Source organism: Triturus cristatus, chromosome 9 (genome assembly GCF_964204655.1).
Source record: "Triturus cristatus chromosome 9, aTriCri1.1, whole genome shotgun sequence".
NCBI classification, from domain to species: domain Eukaryota; kingdom Metazoa; phylum Chordata; class Amphibia; order Caudata; family Salamandridae; genus Triturus; species Triturus cristatus.
Window position 1 is genome coordinate 6,508,544 of NC_140592.1, and position 27,075 is coordinate 6,535,618.

The 27,075-nt window shown below is 49.8% G+C and overlaps 1 protein-coding gene across 1 annotated transcript in view; it reads right to left on the reverse strand.

Annotated features, from left to right (window-relative positions):
* Positions 1 to 1,240: 1,240 nt before the first annotated feature.
* STAB1 (stabilin 1) overlaps positions 1,241 to 27,075 on the reverse strand; it is a 1,212,756-nt gene continuing 1,186,921 nt past the window's right edge. The window contains exons 67-70 of the mRNA XM_085624210.1: positions 24,218 to 24,322; positions 19,930 to 20,076; positions 17,714 to 17,824; positions 1,241 to 1,698 (exon numbers count right to left, since the gene is read on the reverse strand). Of these exons, the coding sequence (XP_085480336.1) occupies positions 1,642 to 1,698; positions 17,714 to 17,824; positions 19,930 to 20,076; positions 24,218 to 24,322 (420 nt within the window). The 3' untranslated portion in view covers positions 1,241 to 1,641. The remainder of the gene's footprint in view (positions 1,699 to 17,713; positions 17,825 to 19,929; positions 20,077 to 24,217; positions 24,323 to 27,075) is intronic.

Consider the following 27,075-nt stretch of genomic DNA (forward strand, 5'->3'; position numbering starts at 1 on the left):
GTTTCACCCTGTCAGATGCAGAAGGGGACCTGTGGACAGAGGTACATATGGTAAGTTTCACCCTGTGAGATGCATAAGGGACCTCTGTACAGTGGTACATGTGGTAAGTTTCACCCTGTGAGATGCATAAGGGATCTCTGTACAGTGGTACATATGGTAAGTTTCACCCTGTCAGATGCAGATGGGACCTCTGTACAGTGGTACATATGGTAAGTTTCACCCTGACAGATGCAGATGGGACCTCTGTACAGTGGTACATATGGTAAGTTTGACCCTGTCAGATGCAGAAGGGGACCTCTGTACAGTGGTACATATGGTAAGTTTCACCCTGTGAGATGCATAAGAGACCTCTGTACAGTGGTACATGTGGTAAGTTTCACCCTGTCAGATGCAGAAGGGGACCTCTGTACAGTGGTACATATGGTAAGTTTCACCCTGTCAGATGCATAAGGGACCTCTGTACAGTGGTACATATGGTAAGTTTCACCCTGTCAGATGCATAAGGGACCTCTGTACAGTGGTACATATGGTAAGTTTCACCCTGTGAGATGCAGAAGGGACCTCTGTACAGTGGTACATATGGTAAGTTTCACCCTGTCAGATGCAGATGGGACCTCTGTACAGTGGTACATATGGTAAGTTTCACCCTGTGAGATGCAGAAGGGACCTCTGTACAGTGGTACATATGGTAAGTTTCACCCTGTGAGATGCAGAAGGGACCTCTGTACAGTGGTACATATGGTAAGTTTCACCCTGTGAGATGCAGAAGGGACCTCTGTACAGTGGTACATATGGTAAGTTTCACCCTGTGAGATGCAGAAGGGACCTCTGTACAGTGGTACATATGGTAAGTTTCACCCTGTCAGATGCAGAAGGGGACCTCTGTACAGTGGTACATATGGTAAGTTTCACCCTGTCAGATGCATAAGGGACCTCTGTACAGTGGTACATATGGTAAGTTTCACCCTGTGAGATGCATAAGGGACCTCTGCACAATGATACACACAGCAAGTTTCATGATACAAACCTTTTCTCAAACACACTTTTAATGCTCTCGTACCTCATAGGTACTATGCCTGTTCACACGCGCCGTTCTCTTTTGGGCCATGGATCCTTTATAAACTACAATGAATAGGAAACCTTTGGCTATTGATACACACTAAAAGAATCAACTTTTGTGCAAGTTCAGGATTTGACTGCCAAGATGTTCGCACTTTACAAGGCAACAAAGTTGCAAATATAAGTAGAAAATTAGTTTTTATTTAACAGACGTGGCCTGTTCCCTATGTACGGCCCTAGGAGTCAACATTCATGAGGGTTACTCTTTCTGGTGTTTACTGGTTAGTCTTATATTTTGATGTGTTGTTAGTCTGGTCGCTGATGCTGGTTGTTTGAATGCTCAGCAAAGTTCGAGGGTGTTTCACGCGAACAGTACTTCAGCTTTGACTGGACACCGTCGGTATCTCCCTGGAAATGGTATTGGCGGTCAGTGATGGAAAGAGGCGGCATGTGTTGACTCACTTCCACGTCTGTGTCTCCGCCCGTTCCATGGGCACACATTCAAAACTTCAAATCACATTCACTTTGTGTCCACAGAGTGTTGCTGAACCTTCCTGGTTCATCCAATGCTTTGCATAAATGTCAGTCGTCTCCAAGGATCCTATGTGTATCTGAAAAATTGTCGTCCTCAAACGAGTCCTGAAACATAAACAAAAGAATGTCAAATCCCCAATCTTCACTAGGGCAAGTTAAAATTTATCGCCAGAGGCCTATAATTTACAAAGTGGCCCTGCGCCATAATGGATATATCATAATAAGGTGGCAATACCTTACTTTACATTCTAAAACAAACCTTAGAAATTCAATGAAAATAACAAAAGTTAAAGTGAAGTTATACTTAAAGGAAAATGTCATTTAAAAAATACCATTTTATATTCGAAGAACCACTGAAATTAACCATTTATTGTCAATTGACGTTATTATAACTTGCCATGTCATTAAGGATGTCAGTTCAGAAGTCATCAGTGATGTTATCAATGATGTCATAAAACGTGTCATGAGTGATGTAATATGTGAGCTCATAATCAGTGCATGGAAAGTGTGCAGCTTATAGTTACTTAACGTTAATAGTTAGAGTGCATTTGTTCACCACATGCAGGAGGCTTTCCTCTAGGAAACTCATCTGTTTGTTAAACCGTTTTCTCGTGGTCACTTGATGAGTTGGTGAGAGACAGTCAAGGATACAGTATTTAAGGAGGTTTGGTAAGCAAGCACTGGTAGACTTTGGCATCAATACATGCCGATCTCTAAGGACTGAATACTTTTGAACCCACTACCCCTGGAGGCCAACAAGCACATCCAGAGCGGTACACAGCTAAAGTTTGAAAAGCTGGTTGATTGATGATCCTTGAAAAAAATCTCCTTCCGGGCTCGGAGGAGTTAATAGATTTAATCTTGTGAATTCCCAACCACCAAGGGCTGTCACACTTCTTTTGTCCTGAAGAAGACCCTAATTGATGTATCTAAAAACACACATATATATATATATATATATACAGGGTCGAAACATCGACGTACAACAATCTCATGTTCTTGCTCACAATATCAATTATTTTAAAAAATAGGACTGGCTAAAGTGAAAGACCTGAAAAGGACGGATAATTTATGTTATAGTCTTGTTTATTGTTTGAATTTCAAAGGTCACCTATTTGCACTAAATGTCACCACAGTCACCCATTGAATTGTCTGTGCAATTGTTATTGTGTTCTCTTCGTCAGGCGCCCCATTGGTATTATCTATTTGTATAAAATTGTTTACACAATTGGCGAGAAAAATAGAGACGCAAAACAAATAATTTAATAAATATATATATTTTTGATTAAAACTTACTGAGGTGTAGTACATTTATTAAAGTCTAGTACAAAATCACTATTGATTGTGAAAGAAATAATCAGGTTCTGAACCAGTACCCCATGATACCCAACGGAACCACTTGTAGCTTTATTGCTTTTTAACTAAAGCAATACTTTTTGGGAAATGCAGCCCATTTTCCTTAAAACAAATGGGATGCATTTTATAAATTAAAAGCTACCTTTTCATTTTTTTTAAGAGTAGGCAGTGGTCCGTGGGACCACTGCCTCCTCTTAAAAAATGTTTGTGCCCACATTAACAAAGGGGAAGGGGTCCCTTGGGGACCCCTTTCCGTTTATGTATGGGTTACCACCAATTTGAAGTTGGTGGTAACTGCAAATGTTTTGCAACCGCATACCCGGTCACAAAACATTCCTACATCTGTTTGCGAGCAGTAAAATACTTTGTACATCTGGCCCTAAGTCTATTCTTAGACATAAGTGCACAGTGAAGCCTTACTGAGTACATGGGCTCGGAGTTTGTCACTACGAGCACCACAGCTCCATGATGGCTTTACTGAATTCCAAGTTGTTTGGTATCAAGAATCTCAACTTACTAAACCCACACTGATGTCAGTATTGGATTTAGGAAGAATTGCACTCTGAGGGCACCAGAGAGGTGCCCCGTGAAACCTACCTACCCACTAGTGTGTGCCTGAATGGTGTGCACCAGCCTGCCACCTCTAGACATGTTACTGACCCCCTGAGGTGGGGGTCCTTGTGCTCCTGTGGGTCAGAAACAAAGCCTGCTCTGGGTGGAAGTGCTTCACACCTAACCCCAAGCAGGAACAGCATTGAAAGGCGGTGAGTCTTAAAAGCTTACCATCCTTTGTTATGCTGACCAGGGCCTCTCCAGCTAAAGGAAATGCCCCTCCCCCCGACCAAGCCCCACTTTTGGCTGCAAGGTTGGTGGGAAAATTAGTAAGCAGACGAGGTGTGTCCACCCTCAACCAGGCCCGCTCATAGGTGCCAAGAGTAGAGGTGACCCCCCTCCTTTGAAAGTACTCCATATTGCTTTGGAGGATTCTACCCAATACGGTTAGGGTTATGCCCCCTCTCCAAAGGGAGTGGACATACAAAGGGTGTAGTCACCCTGAAGGTAAGTAGCCCATTGCCTATTACCTTTTAATCCCTGTAGTGCCCCTAAATTGAGTATTAAGGGGAATCCCTGGACCTTAAACCTCAGGTTAGTGATGACCTATGAAAAAAAGGACAAAGAGGAGCCCTGCAGCAGCTTAGACTGAAGACACCAACTGCCTTGGCAACAGCCCTACCGGCTTGTATACAGCCCTCAAATACCCTACTACAGAAGAGCGGCTTGTCCCGCAGCCGAGCGACCTCCAGAACCCTGGGAGGACTGCCTGCTTTCTCCGATCTCCCATGGACAGTGGACCTGTCCAGAAGAAAACCAAAGCTGCCTGTGGAGCCGCGAAGTCAACCACCTCTGCACCCGATGCCCAGAAAAGGTTCCCCAGCGATCCTGACAAGAGTCCCTCATGGGTCAACACCTGCAGCTTCTGCATGATACCCCCCCAACCGCGACCGCACTGGTAAGCTGATTTCTGATGCCAAAGGACACCCTGGAGCCCTTGGGGAGATAAAACAACAGTGTCCCTACGCGCCAGCTCATCCCAATTTACCTGTGCAGCTGTAGGTTTCTTTTATCAAGCTTGCTGGCCTGGGCCTACATCCTTTTTTAAGTGTGAGATTCTCAATTAATTTGCATTGGGCGCCTGATGCTTTGTTTACACTCCGCATCTGACTGCCCCTGTGCCGCTGTAGGTGTAAGTTTAGTGCTGCCTTGTGGTTCCCCCCCCGTGCTTACCTTAACCCCCGGAGACTGGGTTCCTAAACCGTGCTAGTTATCTGCAAGTGGTACCACTTCGTTTGCCCCCTTTCTTCATTGGCACCAGATCCTGAGTTTGACCTCTGCACCCGCCCGCCCCAGTGCCACTGGTGGTGCAGTGAGGTCACTTACCTGAACCTTGCCTGGTACTGATTCTTCATCCAAAAACTCAATACTGTAAATCGTTGATTTACCTACATATGGCTGATTTTGTTTCCTCCCGTAGGATAACATTGCACTGATTGAAAGATGCACCTAGTGTTCACTTTTTACATTGAAAAGGGATATTACACAACATATTTTCCTGCAACAAAGTATCTTTGGTTCTAAGGAAAAAATATACAAAAAGTAATATTTTTTTTACAAACCATTGGTCTCGGATTTAGTCATGCGTGTGTGTAATCATTTCTTGCCTCTGTGTGTTCAACAAATGCTTAACACTGCCCTCTGATAAGCCTAACTGCTGGGTGACGCTACCGCAGAAGAGAGTGTTAGTATTGTCTACTTTAGCCTCTATAAAGCCTCTTGGGATCCAGTGGACTCTGCAAACTGTACCTTACCTTGGTATAGTATATACAGAGCCAGCTTCCTACAGGGTACACCCCATGGCTCCTCCCTTATCCCGTCCTCTTCAATGACTACATGATGCCGTGGGTCAACATCGTCCGCACCCACGAACTCGACATCATCTCCTACGCTGATGAAACCCAACTCATCCTCTCCTTCACAGAAGTTCCCGCAACCACACAATCCAACTTCTGGAACGGCATAACCAACGTCACCCACTGGATGAGATCCAACTGCTTGAAGCTGAACATGGGCGAGTGCTTTTCTTTGGGAGGAACTCCTTCCCATGGAAAGACTCCTGGTGGCCCATCAAACTTGGACCCTCTTCTACACCCGCTGACCACACCCCCAACCTCTGCATCATCCTGGACAGCAGGCTCACCATGAAGCAGTGTCCTCCTCCTGCTTCCACACCCTCCGCGTGCTTCAAAGGATGTTCAGATGGATCGCCATCACCACCAGAAAAATAGTCACCCAAGCCCTCGCCATCAGCTGTCTTGACTTCGGAAATGCACTCTACGCCGGAACCAGCTCCTTAAGCGACTCCAGACCATACAGAATACCGCAGCCAGACTCCTCCTTGACCTCCCCAAGAGAACCAGCATCAACCCTCACCTCAGAAGTCTCCACTGGCTCCCCATCCAGAAGCGGTGGCAGTTCAAGCTACTAACACACACCTACAAAGTCCTCCACAACATCAGACCAACCTATATCAACCACCGCCTGACCTTCCACCTACCAGCCAGACAACTTCGCTCTGCCTCCCTCACCCATGTACCTCGCATCCGCCGAAACCGCAGTAGTCCTGGATCGACTTCCCCCTCTGAACCCTACTATCACTCGCCGACTTCAGAAAGGAACTCAAGACCAGGCTCTTCAACTAAGGGCCTATAGGACCTCAGTGCCTGAAAATCCCCCAAGGGCAATAAGCCGTGCTATATAAAAAATGAATGATTGATTGACATGTGCATGGTGCGACCCCGTGCTCCGCTCTGATGCCTGCAACTTGAGGCACTCTGGGATGCAGTGTTTCGCACAGAGCTGAGAGAGATATAAAAACTTTTTGGACTATATTTGGAACACCACTGTCACAAGGTGGAACGAATGAGAGACACGTAAAGTAGTGGCGAGGGAGAAGTGTGTGTCAAAGATCCATGTCGATAGGTGCAGAGGTTGGGAACAAAGAGAAGAAACTGCCATGGCTGCAGGGTGCTGACCCGGTTAGAGTTGCAACGGAAGCTGTGGTGCAATCGGCTAGGCAGAGAGTAGGAGAATGATGGGATAGACTGGACTGCTTGACACAGCAAGATTACAGACAGAAACTCCACAAAGAGGGGCGTACGATGGGTTGATTGTTAACATGGCTTCCGAAGAGGGAGTAACCGACATGGCAGATACTGGCTTTTAAAGACATTGATGTTACAGTGGTGTTGACACAACTGGGTATTAATGAGACACTCTGTCAACAACTGACAGCACTACATAGAACCAGCAGTTCAATCAATCAGGGATTTATAATGCTGGGGAGTTGCAGCTCCGGTTCAATCGAAGAACCAGGTCTTGAGGTTCTTCCTGAAGGTGTGGAGGGTGGAGGAGCATCTGATGTTGACAGGGAGCTTGTACCAGGCTTTTGCTGCGATGTAGGAGAAAGCTCTTCCGCCTGCTCTGGTTCTGCGAATGCGGGGGGGGTGCTCTGCAAGGGCGAGGTCTGCGGAGCAAAGGTTCCTCTTGGGTACGTGGAAGGAGACTCTCTCATTGAGGTATTTGGGTCCAATGTTGTGGAGGGATTTGTAGGCATAGGTGAGCAGTTTGAAAGTTACTCTCTTCTCAACGGGGAGCCAGTGGAGGTCACAAAGGTGTTGGGTCATGTGTTCGTGCCCTGGGGTTCCAAGGACGAGTCTGGCTGCGGCGTTCTGGATCGTTTGGAGCCTGTGGAGAAGAGTTTTGTTGATTCCGGCATAGAGGGCGTTGCCGTAATCCAGTCTGCTGGTTATGAGGGTGTGGGTGATGGTTTTTCTGCATTCTGGGGGTATCCATTTGAAGGTCTTGGGGAGGATCCGAAGACAGTTGAAGCTGGTGGAGGCGATAGAGTTGATCTGGTGGGTCATGGTGAGGGAGGAGTCGAGGATGATGCCGAGGTTCCGTGCGTGGTCTGTCGGGGTGGGCGGACTCCTTAGGGCGGAGGGCCACCAGGTGCTGTCCCAGGCGGAGGTGGAGGGTCCGAGGATGAGGACCTCGGTCTTCTCCGAGTTGAGCTTCAGGCAGCTGCTTTTCATCCAGGCAGCTACGTCTCATTCCTTCCTTGAAACAGAGTCTGGTGTCTTCGGGGTTTTTTTGTGAGGGAGAGAATGAGCTGGGTGTCGTCGGCATATGATACTATGCTGAGTCAGTGTTGTCTGACGATGGCAGCGAGGGGGGCCATGTAGATGTTGAAGAGCGTGGGGTTGAGTGATGATCCCTGGGGAACTCCGCAGTCGATCTGTGTGGGTTCGGAGAGGAATGGAGGGAGTCTGATCCTCTGGGTTCTGCCGGAGAGGAAGGATCGGATCCAGGAGAGGGCGGTTCCTCGTATCCCAGCGTCGTGGAGTCTGGCTGCGAGAGTGCGATGTGAGATGGTGTCGAAATCTGCGGACAGGTCTAGTAGGATGAGGGCTGCGGTGTGCCCCTGGTCTAGTAGCATACGGATGTCGTTGGTGGCAGTGAGGAGGGCCGTCTCAGTGCTGTGGTTGCTGAGGAATCTGGAATGGGAGGCGTGTAGACCTGTGACAAGGATAAGCAGTTTCTTGACCACAGACAGGTCCCCGAATTACTGGGTAGCAGTATCCTGAACCAAAGAGGGAGAAACTGGTAGAATCAATGACAAAAATACCCAGATGTAAAGCTCCAGTCCCCAATGGCTTGACATCAGAATTTATCAGACTTGCGTGGGACAAGTTGCCTCTGGGTTACTGGGGGTGCTCACTGAGACCAAGAGTTCAGGCATACACCACCGTCTATGCTAGAGGTATCAATTATGGGTCCGAAACCGGAAAGGGACCAATGGATCCAGGCTCTAAAAGACTGCGTCGATGAACAGGCTGTGAAAGTGCTGTTGAAAACCCTTGAGATGCGCCTACAATGGGTGGTGACACAACTGGGTGTTGATGATCATTGTGGGTGTTTGCTGGGTAGGAGTTCACATAAGAATCTAAAATAACTTTCCCATGTCGTGCACATGAACCAGAATGCAGTGCTGGAAGGCGCATTTGTGGTGCTGGATAATGAGAAAGCATTTGACACCCTAAACTGGGAATATTTATTGGGGTTTGGACCCCAGTTTCAGGTGGATATGGTCGTTGTACACCAAGCCTGTGAGCCGTGTCCACACTGGTGGACTGGTATCTGAGAAATGGGAGTTGGAAATTGGCACCGGACAGGGGTGTGCCCTATCCCCTCTATGCCCCCGCTCTTTGGAGTGGAAATGGAGCCATTGGCGATATATTTGCTAACGGAGTGGGAATAAAGATAGGAAACAATAAATGCACTGTTTCCATGTGTGCTGATGACCCCTTGGTTTATTTGCAACAACCACAAAGATCGTTTCCTTTGTGTAGGTGCTGGACTCATTTGGAGCCTTTATGTTAATAAAAACAAAAAACGGCTGTGTCCACGCAGGAGCTGTGAGGACGAGGAAGATATCCTCCTCCTGGAAAAGGGCACATCTATTAAGACAAATGTCCTTGTATTTTCCCCTCAAGAAACTGATGCAACGATCAGTTCATGTATCCCAGCCGGAGCTCCGGGTCCGGACCGGATCCCAAATGACTTGTGCAGGGGAGATCCCAAAGGGTGGGGTGCTTATATCAATCTTTTGTCCAATGCCATTCTTTCGGGCATGGAGATTCCCGCTTCTTGGAAGTTGCCGGAGATCATATCAATATTTAAGAAGGGGGATAGAACCAGCCCTTGAGGCTATCGGCCTATTCATTTAGTAGATTCTTTGCTGAAAATATTCTGTAAACAGATATTGTTTGTAGCGTTTGTGGATTTGCGAACAGGTTTTGATTAGGTGCCAAGCGGTGAACTCTGGAAAGTGTTGGCTGAGATGGGAATCCCCGCTAATGTACTGAATATTCTGAGATTCACGCGGATAATCGATTTGGTTTCTACCTTTGATTATTTAGCTTTAAGGCTCACCCCAAATCTGAGTTTGGCTTCACATCTGGAGAAAGCGCATTTATCATCATTCAGCAGACCTCAAATAGAACAAAGATCCACAAAAGGATAGTGTCGTAAAACGTGGCTCCAGCACTCGAAGTGTATAATACCAGGATTGGGGGACAAACCCCTCTGCAGAGCCGGTGGTATCGTCACATTGGAACAGATAATTGATGGGTCCAGAAGAGGTCTGTATGCAGCTTTGAAGCGAATGCAAAACACAAACCATTTAGAGCGTGCAGGCTATGGGATATACATCCCAAGGACCCCTCAGGCTATGGGATATACATCCCAAGGACCCCTCAGGGTATGGGATATGCATCCCACGGACCCCTCAGGCTATGGGATATGCATGCCACGGACCCCTCAGGCTATGGGGTATACATCCCAAGGACCCCTCAGGGTATGGGATATGCATCCCACGGACCCCTCAGGCTATGGGATATGCATTCCAAGGACCCCTCAGGCTATGGGATATCCCAAGGACCCCTCAGGCTATGGGATATACATCCCAAGGACCCCTCAGGCTATGGGATATGCATGCCACGGACCCCTCAGGCTATGGGGTATGCATCTCACGGACCCCTCAGGCTATGGGATATGCATCCCAAGGACCCTTCAGGCTATGGGATATGCATTCCAAGGACCCCTCAGGCTATGGGATATACATCCCAAGGACCCCTCAGGCTATGGGATATACATCCCAAGGACCCCTCAGGCTATGGGATATGCATCCCACGGACGCCTCAGGCTATGGGATATGCATCTCACGGACCCCTCAGGCTATGGGATATACATCCCAAGGACCCCTCAGGCTATGGGATATGCATCTCACGGACCCCTCAGGCTATGGGATATGCATCCCACGGACCCCTCAGGCTATGGGATATGCATCCCACAGACCCCTCAGGCTATGGGATATGCATCCCACGGACCCCTCAGGCTATGGGATATGCATCACACGGACCCCTCAGGCTATGGGATATACATCCCAAGGACCCCTCAGGCTATGGGATATACATCCCAAGGACCCCTCAGGGTATGGGATATGCATCCCACGGACCCCTCAGGCTATGGGATATGCATCCCAAGGACCCCTCAGGCTATGGGATATGCATGCGACTGACCCCTCAGGCTATGGGATATGCATGCCACGGACCCCTCAGTCTATGGGATATGCATCTCACTGACCCCTCAGGCTATGGGGTATGCATCCCACGGACCCCTCAGGCTATGGGATATACATCCCAAGGACCCCTCAGGCTATGGGATATGCATCCCACAGACCCCTCAGGCTATGGGATATGCATCCCACGGACCCCTCAGGCTATGGGATATGCATCTCACGGACCCCTCAGACTATGGGCTATGCATCCCAAGGACCCCTCAGGCTATGGGATATGCATCCCAAGGACCCCTCAGGCTATGGGATATGCATTCCAAGGACCCCTCAGGCTATGGGATATGCATCCCAAGGACCCCTCAGGCTATGGGATATGCATCCCACGGACCCCTCAGGCTAAGGGATATGCATCTCATGGACCCCTCAGGCTATGGGATATGCATCCCAAGGACCCCTCAGGCTATGGGATATGCATTCCAAGGACCCCTCAGGCTATGGGATATGCATCCCACGGACTCCTCAGGCTATGGGATATGTATGCCACGGACCCCTCAGGCTATGGGATATGCATCCCAAGGACCCCTCAGGCTATGGGATAAACATCCCAAGGACCCCTCAGGGTATGGGATATGCATCCCATGGACCCCTCAGGCTATGGGATATGCATCCCAAGGACCCCTCAAGCTATGGGATATGCATCCCAAGGACCCCTCAGGCTATGGGATATGCATCCCAAAGACCCCTCAGGCTATGGGATATGCATCCCAAGGACCCCTCAGGCTATTGGATATGCATCCCAAGGACCCCTCAGGCTATGGGATATCCAATGCATCCCAAGGACCCCTCAGGCTATGGGATATACACCCCAAGGACCCCTCAGGGTATGGGATATGCATCCCACAGACCCCTCAGGTTATGGGATATGCATCCCAAGGACCCCTCAGGCTATGGGATATCCCAAGGACCCCTCAGGCTATGGGATATACATCCCACGGACCCCTCAGGCTATGGGATATGCATCCCACGGACCCCTCAGGCTATGGGATATGCATCCCACGGACCCCTCAGGCTATGGGATTTACATCCCAAGGACTCCTCACGGATAGCGAATGGACGGACCAGGGCGTACCAGCGGTGCGCGAGGCAATGCCAGCTTTAAACTGACCCCTTATTATTTACACTGTACATACCGCAGCCCTCTGAGATTACATGGAACAGTCCCTGCTGGGTCTGCTGCCCTCACCCCTCTGAGATTACAGAGAACAGCCCCTGCTGGGTCTGCTGCCCTCACCCCTCTGAGATTACATGGAACAGTCCCTGCTGGGTCTGCTGCCCTCACCCCTCTGAGATTACATGGAACAGTCCCTGCTGGGTCTGCTGCCCTCACCCCTCTGAGATTACATGGAACAGTCCCTGCTGGGTCTGCTGCCCTCATCCCTCTGAGATTACATGGAACAGTCCCTGCTGGGTCTGCTGCCCTCACCCCTCTGAGATTACATGGAACAGTCCCTGCTGGGTCTGCTGCCCTCATCCCTCTGAGATTACATGGAACAGTCCCTGCTGGGTCTGCTGCCCTCACCCCTCTGAGATTACATGGAACAGTCCCTGCTGGGTCTGCTGCCCTCACCCCTCTGAGATTACATGGAGCAGTCCCTGCTGGGTCTGCTGCCCTCACCCCTCTGTGATTACATGGAGCAGTCCCTGCTGGGTCTGCTGCCCTCACCCCTCTGAGATTACATGGAACAGTCCCTGCTGGGTCTGCTGCCCTCACCCCTCTGAGATTACATGGAACAGTCCCTGCTGGGTCTGCTGCCCTCACCCCTCTGAGATTACAGAGAACAGTTCCTGCTGGTACTGCTGCCCTCACCCCTCTGAGATTACATGAAACAGTCCCTGCAGCGTCTGCTGCCCTCACCCCTCTGAGATTACATGGAACAGTCCCTGCTGGGTCTGCTGCACTCACCCCTCTGAGATTACATGGAACAGTCCCTGCTGGGTATGCTGCCCTCACCCCTCTGAAATTACATGGAACAGTCCCTGCTGGGTCTGCTGCCCTCACCCCTCTGAGATTACATGGAACAGTCCCTGCTGGGTCTGCTGCCCTCACCCCTCTGAGATTACATGGAACAGTCCCTGCTGGGTCTGCTGCCCTCACCCCTCTGAGATTACATGGAACAGTCCCTGCTGGGTCTGCTGCCCTCACCCCTCTGAGATTACATGGAACAGTCCCTGCTGGGTATGCTGCCCTCACCCCTCTGAAATTACATGGAACAGTCCCTGCTGGGTCTGCTGCCCTCACCCCTCTGAGATTACATGGAACAGTCCCTGCTGGGTCTGCTGCCCTCACCCCTCTGAGATTACATGGAACAGTCCCTGCTGGGTCTGCTGCCCTCACCCCTCTGAGATTACATGGAACAGTCCCTGCTGGGTCTGCTGCCCTCATCCCTCTGAGATTACATGGAGAAGTCCCTGCTGGGTCTGCTGCCCTCACCCCTCTGAGATTACATGGAACAGTCCCTGCTGGGTCTGCTGCCCTCACCCCTCTGAGATTACATGGAACAGTCCCTGCTGGGTCTGCTGCCCTCACCCCTCTGAGATTACATGGAACAGTCCCTGCTGGGTCTGCTGCCCTCACCCCTCTGAGATTACATGGAACAGTCCCTGCTGGGTCTGCTGCCCTCACCCCTCTGAGATTACATGGAACAGTCCCTGCTGGGTCTGCTGCCCTCACCCCTCTGAGATGTATGCTGCCCTCATCCCTCTGAGATTACATGGAACAGTCCCTGCTGGGTCTGCTGCCCTCACCCCTCTGAGATTACATGGAACAGTCCCTGCTGGGTCTGCTGCCCTCACCCCTCTGAGATTACATGGAACAGTCCCTGCTGGGTCTGTAGCCTGTGTGCGCTGTGGTGCGAGAGGCAACCTTTAAACAAATGTCCCGGCTATGCAGCACATTACAGCACGATTGGACGACAGGGGTAGAGCGGCTTACTAGAGTGACAGCTGTCAAAGTAGAGATGACGATCAAACGTAGGGTTCTGGGTCTGGTACCTAGCCCAAAAAAAGGCTACACAATTAAGAATAGATTTACATGCCTGGGGCTGCTTGTTGCCAAGAGGCGGATTGCCATACGCTGGCTCTCTCTGGCCTCCCCGGCCTCCACTCCTGGGATGTTGATATGTGTGAATGGGCGAGGAGCACTGACTGTGCCAGGTGAGGGTGGATGAATACACCAGAATAGGGTGGATGAATAAACCAGGTGAAGGTGGATGACTATGCCAGATGGGGTGGATGAATACACCAGAATAGGTTGGATGAGTAAACCAGGTGAAGGTGGATGACTATGCCAGATGGGGGTGGATGAATACACCAGAATAGGGTGGATGAATAAACCAGGTGAGGGTGGATGAAGACACCAGAATAGGTTGGATGAATAAACCAGGTGAAGGTGGATGACTATGCCGATGGAGGTGGATGAATACGCAGAGAGACTGCGTATCAGCAGATTCATCACAGACCCTCTCTTCCTCCCCATTCTGTGAATTGGACGCTTTTCATCATTAAAGGTCTCAATCAGAGATCTGCACACCAGTTACTGCCAATCTGAAGTTTAGATTCCGCGTCTGGGGCACAGACCGGTCAGAAAGAAACTGAGGTCAGCAAACAAGGATGGTACCTATGTAGGGCCCTGCGGGTCACTTCTAGAGCAGAGTGGGTAGCTGCGTGGACCCACCCTTTGGCACTTAGGGGTACTGTTTAAGATTGTCCGGATCCTGACAGACACGTGGTGAGTATTCCAAAGGTGAGGAATTTGCGGTTAGATAGAATCTTCACCAGAAAGAGCACTGTAGGAGAGCGCCCCCTTTTCACATGGTCCTCCCCACTTTTTGTCCGGTATCTGTTACAATTTTGACAGCGGTCTACTGGGTTCTTGCTATCTCGGTTCCCAGTGCCAAGTCTCTTTTCCTAAACTGAACAATTGCCTCCCCAATTGGCAATATGTTTAGCACCCCCTGTGTGTCTCTAGGAGGTGGTACGCACTAGGGCAAGGAGGCTCAAGAGGGACCCCAAGGGCTGCAGCACGTATTGTGCCACCCTAAGAGACCCCTCAGCACCAACACACTAACTGCAATTGCAGGCTGCGTGCCATGGTGCAGAGAAAAGTGAAACACGATATGGCACACCTCCTGTGTGCCATGCCTACAGACTCTGCATGCAGTATCGGTAAGCCACCCCTACAGCAGGCCTTAATGCAGGGTGCACTATACTACATGTTTGGGCATATGTGCATGAACAAAGATGCCCCTGTGATCTCTAAGTTGATTCTTAGATATCACAAGTGAACAGGGAAGCTATTTTAAGACATGTGCTGGACACCGGTAAAAACAAGTTCCTCAGCTACATGATGGCTTCACTGAAGTCTATGGTGTTTGGTATCTAACACCTTGCATTAATAAACCCACACGGATTCCAGTGCTGGATTTTTTAACACATGCACCAAAAGGGGCCTTAGAGGTGCCCCCTGAAAACCCACAAGCCTCTAGTGTGCTGGCTGACTGGGTTGACCAGCCTGCCACAGCAGAAAGGTTTCTGACCCCCTGCAGGTGAGAGCCTACGCTCTCTGAGTGCAGAAATAAGGCCTGCTCTGGCTAGAGGTGTTGTCACGTCCTCTAAGCAGGATGGCTAAGTAGTCAGCGTATCAAGGCAGGAGGTTTCAAAGGCCGATGATGCCTTTAATATGTAACCACTGCTTCCCCACATAGGGAAAAGCCCCCCTGTCCTGGGCCCATTTGCTACCAGGGCAGGGGAGAAATTAGATATAAAGGGAGACGTGGTGCGCTACCAGGCCAGTCACGCCCCTAAGGTGAGCTGCCTGATGTTCCCCCTATAGGAAAATTCTACCATCTTGGTGATGGCAGAATTAGGAACTCTGGGACAGGGTAATGCCCACTTCTCACAGGACGTGGTCATATAGGGGTGTAGTGACCCCAAGGGTAACTAGCTCATTAGCTATCACCCTTCACTCCCCTTAACACCCCTAAATCTAGTCGTTAAAGGACCCTTGGCTCCAGGAAAATATAATCTGTCGACCTTAGAAGAAGGACACCAAAGAGCCGTGAAGAGCAAGAACTGAGGTGCAGCAACTGACTTGGCGTCAAACCTGCCGGCCGGCCTGTCTGCTGTCCCCAACAATTGCACCAAACACACCTTGTCCTGCAGCTGCTCTGCCTCCAAAAGCCTGGGAGGATTGCAAGCACTTCAAAGAGCAACCAGCATCTTCCGTGGAGTAGCAGAGCTACTTCCCTGCACCCTGCGGACACCCAAGAAGAACCGTGAGGACTACGGACCGCTGAAAACCCGCCACCAGAAAGCACCACTGCACCCGTGCCCCCTAGCCTGACTCAAAGTGGGCCAACGGTGCCAGCGAGGTCCTGAGACCCTCCAGAGTCGAACCCCACCTTGGGTTTGCCCCCTCAACCCGAGTCTCCTGCAGAACGAACTTGGCGCCTAAAGACACCACTGCACCTGAGCCCCACAGCCCGAGGCACCAGAACCGCACCGCCCGAAGAGGAGTGGACCAACGGTGCTCCTACGTGCCCGAGCATCTCAAGAAACGAGCCGACCTGTGAGTTCACCCAAATTGGCACCCAGTCCTTGCTTGCAGCCTCTTTTTCCCAGGACTGTGTCCCATTGAAATCAACGGGGCACCCGAAGCGGAAATTAACCTCTGCACCCGGACGCCCCAGCGCCTACTGAGGTGACCTGTTGGTGCTACCTTGGACCTTGCCCCATACTTACCTTAACTCCAGAAGACTGGTCCTGTAAGTTGCGGGTAAGTATCCGTTGCAGTAAATGTGTTTTTCCTCATAGGATAACATTTCTGCGTTAGAGACAATACAAGAGTATTTACCTGTTTTCTACAAAACTGATATTTTAAAAAGTACTTACCCAATAATAAAATCCCGCACAGACACTCAGTGAGGACCGGACTGACTAGCCTCCATTGGTTACCGGTCCGGCAGAGAGTTCTGTTCAAGGTGCTATGTATAGCCCATCAAGGCTTCTGGGACATGGGACCTATCATTACCCGTGATCTGATCACTCATTACATCCCAAATCGTAGTCTTCGTTCCAGCCAGACTCTCTTAGCAGTAGTCCCAAGAATAAAAAGATCTAGAACCGGCGGAAGGACGTTCATGTACAACGCAGCTAAGGCCTGGATTGCTCTACCACTTCATCTTAGAGCCACACAGAACCGTACTATGTTTCGCAAGCAATTGAAGACCCACCTTTTCACATCTGCCTGCTAAATCGTTGTCTTTTTTTTTCCCCTTCCCTGCTCTCTGTAGGTCATGGTTATCCTAGCGCTTGGACTCCTTCGGGCAACAACTGCGCTCTATAAATCCCCAAGTTTACAAGTTTACAATAACAGTTCTTGGTGTCTAAAATGATATCTAAGACGTGTTATTTTATTACATTAGTGTGGATCTCCTTATTGGGTGTGTTAGTGTATCATTTATTGACTGTGTGTATGCAGCAAATGTCTAACACTCCTTGACAAGCCTAGGGCTGCTCGACCACACTACCCCCAGAAGAGCACCTGGTGATTGTTGAAGCAAGCCCCTGTGCACTAGTAAGGGATACCGGGACTCTCTACATAATATGTCTCTTTTTGGTATACCATATAAAGAGCCAGCTCTCTACAAGCGTTACTGAAGGTAAGTACATTGTTCATTGGGTTGGCAAAAATCAAATAAATGAGGATTCATAAAAACCTACCGCTGCACCCACGGTTCTGTGGGAGTATTGCTACGCCCAAGCTTCGAAAATTCATCAGAGGTTCAGGTAACCAGAGTAGGCAAGATATAATCTACAATATTGTTTTTTTTCTCTGTCTTTCATCATGTCCGCCATCCCTTTTCTCAATGTTTTTGCTGATCTCAATTGAAAAATCTTACAACCATTGTTAAAGAATACATCTAGTCCACACAGCCACTGCCGAGTCGCTCGCTTTGTGCTCAGAAGAGGGTTGCCTACGTGGCTCAGCTAATTTTGCGGACAGTCACTTACCCCAAATGGTTCGAAGAATGAGTTCTGGGCTCCGTACACCGGATTCGGGATGTTGACGATGGGCGGGTTGTCGTTTTCCTGTTTGGATCCTGCACCCTCCTGCATTTCAGCCTGAGTGAGAGGGAAGAGAAAGGAAGCTGTGTTTATGAAATGTCTGCAAAGGGCCTTCTCCACGGTCTGATCCACCCATACTGTGAGCACACCAGTGCACGTGGGACCTTATACCGCGGTCTGATCCACCCATACTGTGAGTGCACGTGGAACCATATACCACGGTCTGATGCAGCCATACTGTGAGTGCACCAGTGCACGTGGAACATATACCACGGGCTGATCCACCCATACTGTGAGCGCACCAGTGCACGTGGAACCATAAACCACGGTCTGATGTCCCATACTGTGAGTGCACCAGTGCACGTGGAACCATATTCCACGGTCTGATCCACCCCTGCTGTGAGTGCAGCAGTGCACGTGGGACCATAGACCACAGTCTGATGCACCCCTGCTGTGAGTGCACCAGTGCACGTGGAACCATATACCACGGTCTGATGCACCCCTGCTGTGAGTGCACGTAGAACCATATACACGGGCTGATCCGCCCACTGCTGTGAGTGCACCAGTGCACGTGGAACCATATACACGGCCTGATCCACCCCTGCTGTGAGTGCACCAGTGCACGTGGGACCATATACCACGGTCTGGTCTGCCCATACTGTGAGTGCACGTGGAACCATATACCACGGTCTGATCCACCCCTTCTGTGAGCGCACCAGTGCACGTGGGACCATATACCACGGTCTGGTCTGCCCATACTGTGAGTGCACCAGTCAGTGCACGTGGAACCACATACCACGGTCTGATCTGCCCAAACTGTGAGTGCACGTGGAACCATATACCACGGTCTGATCTGCCCATACTGTGAGTGCACCAGTGCACGTGTAACCATATACCATGGTCTGATCTGCCCATACTGTGAGTGCACGTGGAACCATATACCATGGTCTGATCTGCCCATACTGTGAGTGCACGTGGAACCATACACTACGGTCTGATCTGCCCATACTGTGAGTGCACATGGAACCATATACCATGGTCTGATCTGCCCATACTGCGAGTGCACGTGGAACTATACACCACGGGCTGATCTGCCCATACTGTGAGTGCACGTGGGGCCATATACCACGGTCTGATCCGCCCCTGCTGTGAGTGCATGTGGAACCATATACCACGGTCTGACCCACCCATGCTGTGAGCGCACCAGTACACGAGGGACCATATACCACGGTCTGATCCGTCCATCCTGTGAGTCCACGTGGGACCATATACCACGGTCTGATCCGCCCATACTGTGGGCGCACCAGTGCACGCGGGACCATATACCACGGTCTGATGCACCCATACTGTGAGTGCACCAGTGCACGTGGAACCATATACCACGGTCTGATCCACCCATACTGTGAGTGCACTGGTGCAAGTGGTACCATTTACCACGGGCTGATCCGCCCATACTGTGAGTGCACCAGTCAGTGCACGTGGAACCATATACCACGGTCTGATCCACCCATACTGTGAGTGCACCGGTGCAAGTGGAACCATATACCACGGTCTGATCCGCACATCCTGTGAGCACACAAGTGCACGTGGAACCATATACAACGGTCTGATCCGCCCATCCTGTGAGTGCACCAGTGCAGGTGGGACCATATACCACGGTCTGATCCACCCATAATGTGAGTGCATGTGGGACCATATACCACGGTCTGATCCTCCCATACTGTGAGTGCACGTAGAAAAATATACCACGGTCTGATCCGCCCACACTGTGAGTGCACCAGTGCATGTGGGACCTTATACCACGGTCTGATCCGCCCTTCCTGTGAGTGCACGTGGGACCATATACCACGGTCTGATCCACCCATACTGTGAGCGCACCAGTGCACGTGGGACCTTATACCACGGTCTGATCCGCCCATCCTGTGAGTGCATGTGGAACCATACCACGATCTAATCCGCCCATACTGTGAGCGCACCAGTGCACGTGGGACCATATACCATGGTCTGATCCGCCCATACTGTGAGCGCACCAGTGCACGTGGGACCATATACCACTGTCTGATCCACCCATACTGTGAGTGCACCAGTCAAGGTACGTGGGACCATATACCACTGTCTGATCCACCCATACTGTGAGTACCCCAGTGCACGTGGAACCATACCTTGAAATAGTGGAACTGGATTTCCTGGTCTCGATGTTTGAAGTAGCACCAGGACGCCACTGCAAGGATGACGAGCGCACCTCCAACGACCACAGCGGCAATGACAGCGTTCGCCACATGATTGTGCGGGCTGGTGCGATCCAAGACCTAGAAAACATAAATAATCAATCAGGTTTTGTAAAGCGCAGCAAATCACCATTGAGGGTCTCAAGGCGCGGGAGTTGGTAGCTGCTTTGTGGTGATCTGTTAATTCGAACACCCATGTCTTGAGTCCTTGGTCAGTGTTGCTTAACTATATCATGTATTGTACATGCGCCACAAAGCCCTCAAACACTTAGTCAGCACAACATGATTATTTGGTACCTACGTCACATGATCATAGTCTGATGTCGACATGCAGCTCTGGATCTGAAGGAGCAAGCCGCCTCTACCTTACATCACAAGCGGCTCTGGGGTCTCACAACCATGGCCACATCACCTAGAATATGCTTCCAGCTCAGCCGTGGCCTCTCGACACTCGTCACGTTTAGGTGGTCCTCGTGAGGGCTCTTCTCTGGGCCTGGGACAGCAAGTGCTTACTGGGCACAGTCTGTGGTGGATGATGCCACTTCCCACTGCTACTCTCCAGGCCCTGAGGAGGCAAAGACAGATGTCTCCCTTTGTGCACTTCACGCTCCCAGAAGAAGAGGGTCAGCAGTGAAAACCTATTCCACAAGGGCCAGAATAACTGAACCTTGACGCAGTGCAGCACAGCAAGGGAAGCTGCTGTGCTGTGTTGCGTCAAAGGGGGAGACACGAAATGTGCCATATCTCCTAAGATATGGCGCAGTTCTGCTCTCTCGTAGCGCTGGCGCACTTCTGGCTGTCTAGCGCCAACGCAGGCAGCCTTGCACCATGACGCAAGGGATCTCCTAAGATATGGCGCAGTTCTGCTCTCTCGTAGCGCTGGCGCACTTCTGGCTGTCTAGCGCCAACGCAGGCAGCCTTGCACCATGACGCAAGGGATCTCCTAAGATATGGCGCAGTTCTGCTCTCTCGTAGCGCTGGCGCACTTCTGGCTGTCTAGCGCCAACGCAGGCAGCCTTGCACCATGACGCAAGGGATCTCCTAAGATATGGCTCAGTTCTGCTCTCTCGTAGCGCTGGCGCACTTCTGGCTGTCTAGCACCAACGTAGGCAGCCTTGCCGCATGACGCAAGGGAGCATGTATTGCTGTCAGAATAATTTTTGTGCCGGAAGGGATACTTACGTGTGCACAAACTATTCTTAAACACACCTGAGGATGGAGTCAATGCCCATGCGCAGTATCGTCCAAGGGAGGAGTCACCTATCTCGTGACTACAAAGACGTCTTCCAAGACAACAACAAGGTGCAAGCATTCGAGCCCAACACCAGATGGCGATCTAATGCTAAGTGTGAGATCTGCAGCTCATATGCCTCAAACCGAGTTTTCTTCATTCATTTTCCCATGGGAACTTTAGACACACCTATGGTCCAAACCGCTGAACGTATATACATCAAATTTGGCAGAAAAGTAAGTGGCATATTTACTCGAATGGTGGAGCAGCGCAGCGCAGCAAGTTACCTTGCTGCACTGTCCTACGTCATGGGGAAAGGGCAGGAATGTACCATATTTATCCAATACGGTGCATTCCTGTTCTTTCCTCCTGCGCTTTTGCTGTTTTGACAGCCTAGCGCCGATGTAGGCGCGCTTGCATCATGCTGCAAGGGTGCCTGCGTTACAGGCAGGATTGTGTGACACAGAGGTGTATGATTTTGACACATTCCCAGGCTTTTCAAGTCCTTGTATATCTGGAAATGTGTGCAAAACCATGGAAGTTGCGTGGAAACACCCACCACGACGCCCATGGAACGCCTCCCTTGCGCAGAGTAAGGCAACGCAGCGATTTGCACTGTGTTGCCTTACTCCAGATTTGTAAAGCCGTCTAAGCGGCGTGGCTTCATAAATATGACTTGGGGCTTTGCGTGGTGCAAACGTGACAGGAGGCCCTCGTGAATAAGCACCTAGATTTTGGTCCACAGATTGTTCTTTTTGGTATTTGGTGTAAACCAATTCAGTCGTTTTTGAGCAATTCATGCTAAAAAGGAAATTGTAATTTTCACGCCGCGTAGGATCCGCTGGACCTACAGATCTCATGGAGAGATCTGACCGGCTGCAACAACGTCAACCTGGATGTGGCTGCAGCCATCTTAGGCCCCAGAACTTTGTCCCGGATCCTAAAAAACCGTGAAAAATGACATGGGAAGGTAGGGTAGGAATATCCTGACTCCCTAGGCCTGGTGGTGGGCTCAAAAATGTTTTTTTTTTAAACATTTTGCTTCAACTTCGTAGTGGATCTGCAAATCCAAGGCAACATTTTATAAAAAGTGCTAATTAACCACCCTCCCTCCCATTCCCATTAGGGTGGGCCAGGGCACAGAAGGCAGTGCAAAATTAATATTTTGGGGAGGAGGTGTGTGGCCCCACGCCCTAGAGCCACCATCTCCTGGTGGTCAAACCCAATTTTAATCTGAGGTCGACCGCAGCTTCCCGTCCCTGAGGCAATAAAGATCTGGGGACACCATTCCCCGGGGCAGGTTCAATTGCTGTGTGCCGGGGAGTCCACATCTGGGGCACAGTCATTTAATGGGGGTAGGGAAACATATGTCTTCTCCCTCCTAGCCGAAGCATTTTTAAATCTCCCCCCCGGTGAGAACAGACATGCCTTGCTCACTCGCAGAAGCACGGGAAAGGAAGGCATATCTGCTGTCACTCGGCAGGAGCTTTAAAATTACTCCCGCCGGGTGGGAGCAGACTTCTGTTACCCTGACAGCGCTCCGGCTGTCAGGGAAACACACATTCCTCCTGCCTGGTGGGACCTTGCAGAAACAGCTGCTTTCCGCCAGGTGGACGCAATGCCGGGTATATTTACCAAGTTATTGTAAAGTCGCCAAAGCTGCATGGCTTCATAAATATGACTTGGGGCTTTGCGTTGTGCATGTACTATGTTGCGTGGTGCAAATGTGACTCGAGCCCCTCGTAAATATGCCCCTAGATCTTGGTCCACAGATTGTGCTTTTTGGTGTAAATCCATTCAGTAGTTTTTGAGCAATTCATGCTCAAAGAAATGTAAATTTCACGCTGCGTAGGATCCGCAGGACCTACTGATCGCATGGAGAGATCTGACTGGCTACAACAACATCAACCGGGATTTGGCCGCAGCCATCTTCGGCCCCAGGACTTTGTCCCGGATCCTAAAAAACAGTGAAAAATGACATAAGAAGGTAGGGTAGGAATACCCTGACCACCTAGGCCTGGTTGTGTGCTCAATTGTTTTGTTAAACATTTTGCTTCAAATTCGCAGTGGATCTGCAAATCCATGGCAACATTTTATAAAAAGTGCTAATTAACCACCCTCCCTCCCATTCCCAACAATGCATTAAGGGGCATATTTACTAAGTTATCACGCAACGCAGCTTGCTGCGCTGGGTGAAAGGGAGACAGAAGAAATGCACTGTATTTACAAAGATTTGGCTCATTGGTGCTATCTCCTAGCGCTGACACACTGTGTGGTGTGTTGCACCAACACAGGCATCCTTGCAGATGGGAACTCCAGAGGTAGACCCAAAGCTGCATACGAGGCTCTAGAACTGGACACAATACTCTAGGTGGGACCTCCAGAGGTAACAAAAAGCCTCAGATGAGACTTCACAACTGGACACAACACTCTAGGTGGGACCTTCAGAGCTAACACAAAGCCTCAGATGAGACTACACAACAGGACACAATACTCTAGGTGGGACCTCAAGAGCAAACACAAAGCCTCAGATTAGACTACACAACTGGACACAATGCTCTAGGTGGGACCTCAAGAGCAAACACAAAGCCTCAGATGAGACTACACAACGGGACACAATACTCTAGGTGGGACTTCAAGAGCAAACACAAAGCCTCAGATTAGACTACACAACTGGACACAATGCTCTAGGTGGGACCTCCATAGGTAACACAAAGCCTCAGATGAGACTACACAACAGGACACAATACTCTAGGTGGGACCTCAAGAGCAAACACAAAGCCTCAGATGAGACTACACAACGGGACACAATGCTCTAGGTGGGACCTCCAGAGCTGGACACAAAGTCTCAGATTAGACTGCACAACTGGACACAGTACTGCCTCCACTTTGAACACAAGACCGCAGGGGGCCTGTGAATGTTTGTTTCTTACCCTATGCTCCTGTTAGGACATAGATATCTACATAAGAGTAAAAGTAGGAGTTACTCACTGTCTCCAGAGGGGCAGCGAGCGGTCCCCCGATGGAGTGAATTATTCCATTGAAGGCGAAGATGTCGAAGTCCACAATCTCCCGGTTGTTCACCATCTTTGAATCCTGTTTGGCAACAAGAGGCGTACAAAATGTGGTTAATGTTGAAGCTAAAGGTGGACGATCTGGGTTGGATTGAAGACATAAAAAAAGATAAAAGTGGTGGAATCAAAACCAAACGATGTACTGGGGTTGGAGAAGGGACAGAGGGAGGCCTGGGGAGTCTGAGACTATGAAACCTCTGGCAGGAGCAGCAGTGGAAAGGGGCTCAGCACAGAAGACTGCAGGTATCACAACAAACTGAGAAAGATGGAGGAATGATGAACTGGAGAAGCAGCAATAAAGCGCACAGAATAATCAGTGAGAAGACAGCTGTGGCGGAGAATGAAAAACACTGGGCTGTGGAGGAGAATGAGAAACACTGTGCCTGTCGAGGAGAATGAAAAACACTGGGCTGTGGAGGAGAGTGAGAAACACAGTGCTTATTGAGGACAATGAAAAACACTGGGCCTGTGGAAGAGAATGAGAAACACAGTGCCTGTGGAGGAGAATAAAAAACACTGGGCCTGCGGGGAAGAATGAAAAACACTGGGCTGTGCAGGAGAATGAGAAACACTGTGCCTGTCGAGGAGAATGAAAAACACTGGGCCTGTGGAAGAGAATGAATAGCACTGGGCCTGTGGAAGAGAATGAAAAACACTGGGCCTGCGGAGGAGAATGAAAAACACTGGGCCTGTGGAGAAGAATGAGAAACACTGTGCCTGTCGAGGAGAATGAAAAAACACTGGGCCTGTGGAAGAGAATGAAAAACACTGGGCCTGCGGAGGAGAATGAAAAACACTGGGTCTTCGGAGGAGAATGAAAAACACTGGGCCTGTGGGGGGGGGGAATGAAAATCACTGGGCTGTCGAGGGGAATGAGAAACACTGTGCCTGTGGGGGAGAATGAAAAACACTGGGCTGTGGAGGAGAATGAGAAACACAGGGATGTGGAGGAGAATGAAAACCACTGGGTCTATCTAGGAGGATGAAAAACACTGGGCCTGTGGAAGAGAATGAAAAACACTGTGCCTGTGGAGGAGAATGAAAAACACTGGGCCTGCGGAGGAGAATGAAAAACGCTGGGCCTGTCTAGGAGAATGAAAAACACTGCATCTGTGAAGGAGAAGGAGAAACACTGGGCCTGTGGAAGGGAATGAGAAACACTGGGCCTGTGAAAGATAATGAGAAACACTGGGCCTGTGGGGGAGAATGAAAAACACTGGACCTGTGGTAGCGAATGAAAACACTGGGCCCGTGGAGGAGAATGAAAAACACTGGGCCTTTGGGGGAGAATGAAAAACACTGGGCTGTGGAGAAGAATGAAAAACACTGGACCTCTCTAGGTGAATGAAAAACACTGCACCTGTGGAGGAGAATGAGAAACACTGGGCCTGTGGAAGCAAATGAAAACACTGGGCCTGTGAAAGAGAATGAGAAACACTGGGCCTGGGGAAGAGAATGAGAAACACTGGGCCTGTGGAGGAGAATGAAAAACACTGGGCCTTTGGAGGAGAATAAGAAACACTGGGCCTGGGGAAGAGAATGGGAAACACTGGGCTTGGGAAAGAGAATGAGAAACACTGGGCCTGGGGAAGAGAATGAGAAATATTGGGCCTGGGGAACAGAATGAGAAACACTGGGCCTGTGGAGGAGAGTGAGAAACACTGGGCCTGGGGAAGAGAATGAGAAACTCTGGGCCTGGGGAAGAGAATGAGAAACACTGGGCCTGGGGAATAGATTGAGAAACACTGGGCCTGTGGAGGAGAATGAAAAACACTGGGCCTGTGAAGGAGAATGAGAAACACTGGGCCTGTGGAGGAGAATGAGAAACACTGGGCCTGGGGAATAGAATGAGAAACACTGGGCCTGTGGAGGAGAATGAAAAACACTGGGCCTGTGAAGGAGAATGAGAAACACTGGGCCTGGGGAAGAGAATGAGAAACACTGGGTCTTTGGGGGAAAATTAAAAAACACTGGGCCTGTGGGGGATAATGAAAAACACTGGACCTCTCCAGGAGAATGAAAAACACTGCGCCTGTGGAAGAGAATGAAAACACTGGGCCTGTAGAGGAGAATGAAAAACACTAGGCTGTGGAGGAGAATGGAGAATACTGGGCCTGCACCGGCTCTCTGTAAGGGGTAAGATTCTTGCTCGGACTTTAGCTGCTCAGTGTTTGGTTCAAGTCAGTCTTTGCCTGAGTTTCCCTCTACCATGTAAGTAAAGAAGAAGAAAGCTAGAATTAGGGTTCAGGTGCTAGGATGCACCAGTGTCATTCAGTCAATATTCTTTATTCAGTCATGTTGACAATAAAAGACATAAAATAGACAATACAAATCACAATTCATCTATTTACAAAGATTCAAAAGTGCAGAAGGCAGAGCAGCAAGAAGCGGGGTGCAGCAGTTTCTTCTTCCAGGAGCCTCCTATGTCACAGACAATTGATCTCTTTTTTAATTGAAGAATGTGAGACGCCAGCAACAGATGCACAAATCAAACGAGAGGATGATCCTTGTGAACAGAGGAGGTCAGTGCTATGATATCTAAAATCATTTCAACTAAATACAAGAAATAAAAATGTTTGTGTAGCACCTTGTCAGAAACGGAAACCAAGTGAGATGATTGTGGACTCTCAGACTTGTGATCACAAGGACCCCCGCTTACATTCCAAAACCCCCCTCTGGAAATGTTCCTAGCAAGCGAACAATGTTAAAACGAGGCCTTGTTAGTAAATGTCTAAGGTAGACTATAGATACATACCTGAGATAAGGTTCAAATAC